This window comes from Cynara cardunculus (assembly GCF_001531365.2).
Source record: "Cynara cardunculus var. scolymus isolate 2C chromosome LG 12, CcrdV1, whole genome shotgun sequence".
Lineage (NCBI taxonomy): Eukaryota > Viridiplantae > Streptophyta > Magnoliopsida > Asterales > Asteraceae > Cynara > Cynara cardunculus.
The window spans coordinates 12579654-12581481 of record NC_037539.1 but is presented as its reverse complement, the minus strand read 5'-3'; the positions used below and the strand labels follow the sequence as shown (position 1 = coordinate 12581481).

Sequence of the window (1828 nt, the reverse complement as noted above, 5' to 3'; positions counted from 1 at the left end):
TATGGTATATAAATTTGTAAAGCAACCCGGTATGGGACGGGCTGACATTAAATTATATATTTATTCTTTTAAAGTCTTCCGCTGTAAACGGTCTAAAGTTTTAATTTAGCCATTTTTTTGGAGTGCTTTTGGAGAATTTGTTTTAGATTACGTAACATTTCTTATATTGAGACTCTCACCTACCTCTTGTAGAATTCGCCTACAACAATAGTACCACTCTAGTATAGGGATGGCACCTTTCGAGGCCTTGTACGGGCGAAAATGTAGGACTTCGGTTTGTTGGTTAGGAACGGGTGAGAAACAATTCTTCGGCCCTGAAATCATGCAAGAAACGACCGACAAGGTGAAGTGTATTCGGGAGCGCTTAAAGGCGGCTCAGGATCGACAAAAGAGTTACGTAGACAAGAGGAGTCGACCTATGGAATTCTAAGTGGGCGACCGTGTAATGCTAAAGGTGTCCCTTTGGAAAGGTATTATCCGTTTTGGAAAGCGAGTGAAGCTAAGCCCCTATTTCCTTGGACCGTTTAAGGTTTTAGCTAGGGTGGGACTTCAAGCTTATAAACTAGAACTACCACCCGAAATGGCCGGGATCCATAACACATATCATGTGTGTTACCTTCGCAAGTGTTTGGCGGAAGAAGAAAGTGTGATACCATTTACGGAAATTCATGTGGACGAGGAAAACCGATGTGTTGAAGAACCAGAAGCCATCTTGGAAATAAAGACCAAAGTGCTCAGGCACAAAGAAATTGTCATGGTTAAAGTACAATGGAAGCACCACCGAGAGTCGAACGTAACTTTGGAAGCGGAAGAGGACTTGAAGAGGCGTTACTCTCGTCTCTTCGCGTGAGCTAAAATTTTGAGGACAAAATTGAATCCAAGGTGGGGAGAATTGTAACACCGGGGTTTTTATTTCATTTATATATATATATGAATTTAAAAAAAAAAAAACCCATATTGGGAGTTTATAACTTCTTTTTACCTAGTCTTCTTTGTTTTATTTTTTAAAAAAAATAGGGATAATAGGGGTAGCTGTTGACTTTGGTTGTACCTAATGGACCTCCTTTATCTTGGGAAGAGTTCCTTCTCATCCATACCTGTTCTTAACCTTTTTGTTTCTTTATTATTTATCAAAAGAAGCTAATAATATTAATATCAAAGCAACAACGCTGTAATCTTGGTACCTTGTGCTGAAAATCTGTATTTTACTTTAGATTAGGCCATTTCAGACCTGAAAATTGCATCAGCGTTTATCTCCTATTTCTGGTGATCTGGATATCAATCGATGACGGTCCTCCCTCCAGAAGCTCAATACTGCATATCATCACACTCATAATTTTTGAGTTTGAAAAAGAGCTTAGTGGTAGTAGTAAATTTATTGCAGAAAAGGCATTCGCATCACTTGCTTCTTGAAGAACCTATCCGAATGGCTTCAATTCTAGAGCCTTCTAAACCTCGCTTCTTTCCTGGCATGACGAAGATTGTTGGGACTCTAGACCCGAGATCGCGATCGGTTGAGACCATTTCGAGCAGCAAGCAGCAAGAACGGACAGCGGCTTTGCTGTGCTATCTCTGTGTTTTCTTCCTTCACCGACAGCAAACGGCAAGAACGGACAGCAGCCTTGCTGTGAGTTTTCTGCGTTTTTCGGTCGCCCAAACAACAACTGCCGTGCTGTTTCTTCATCCGTTTTGCCCGAACAGCAGCGTGTCGTGCTGTTTCCTTCGCCCTCCTTGCCCGAGCAGCGACCTTACTACGCCACGTGTTTCTGCAGCAGCTAACAACGATCCAGAGTTTAGGATTTCTCCCAAATCCTACTTTGTGAGTTCA

General features: G+C 41.7%; 1 protein-coding gene across 1 annotated transcript; it reads left to right on the top strand.

Annotated features, from left to right (window-relative positions):
* The first annotated feature begins 445 nt into the window (after nucleotides 1-445).
* Nucleotides 446-850, top strand: LOC112523709. Its single transcript, XM_025133391.1, has one exon. It carries the CDS (start codon nucleotides 446-448, stop codon nucleotides 848-850), a length of 405 nt encoding a protein of 134 aa, XP_024989159.1.
* Nucleotides 851-1828: the final 978 nt, after the last annotated feature.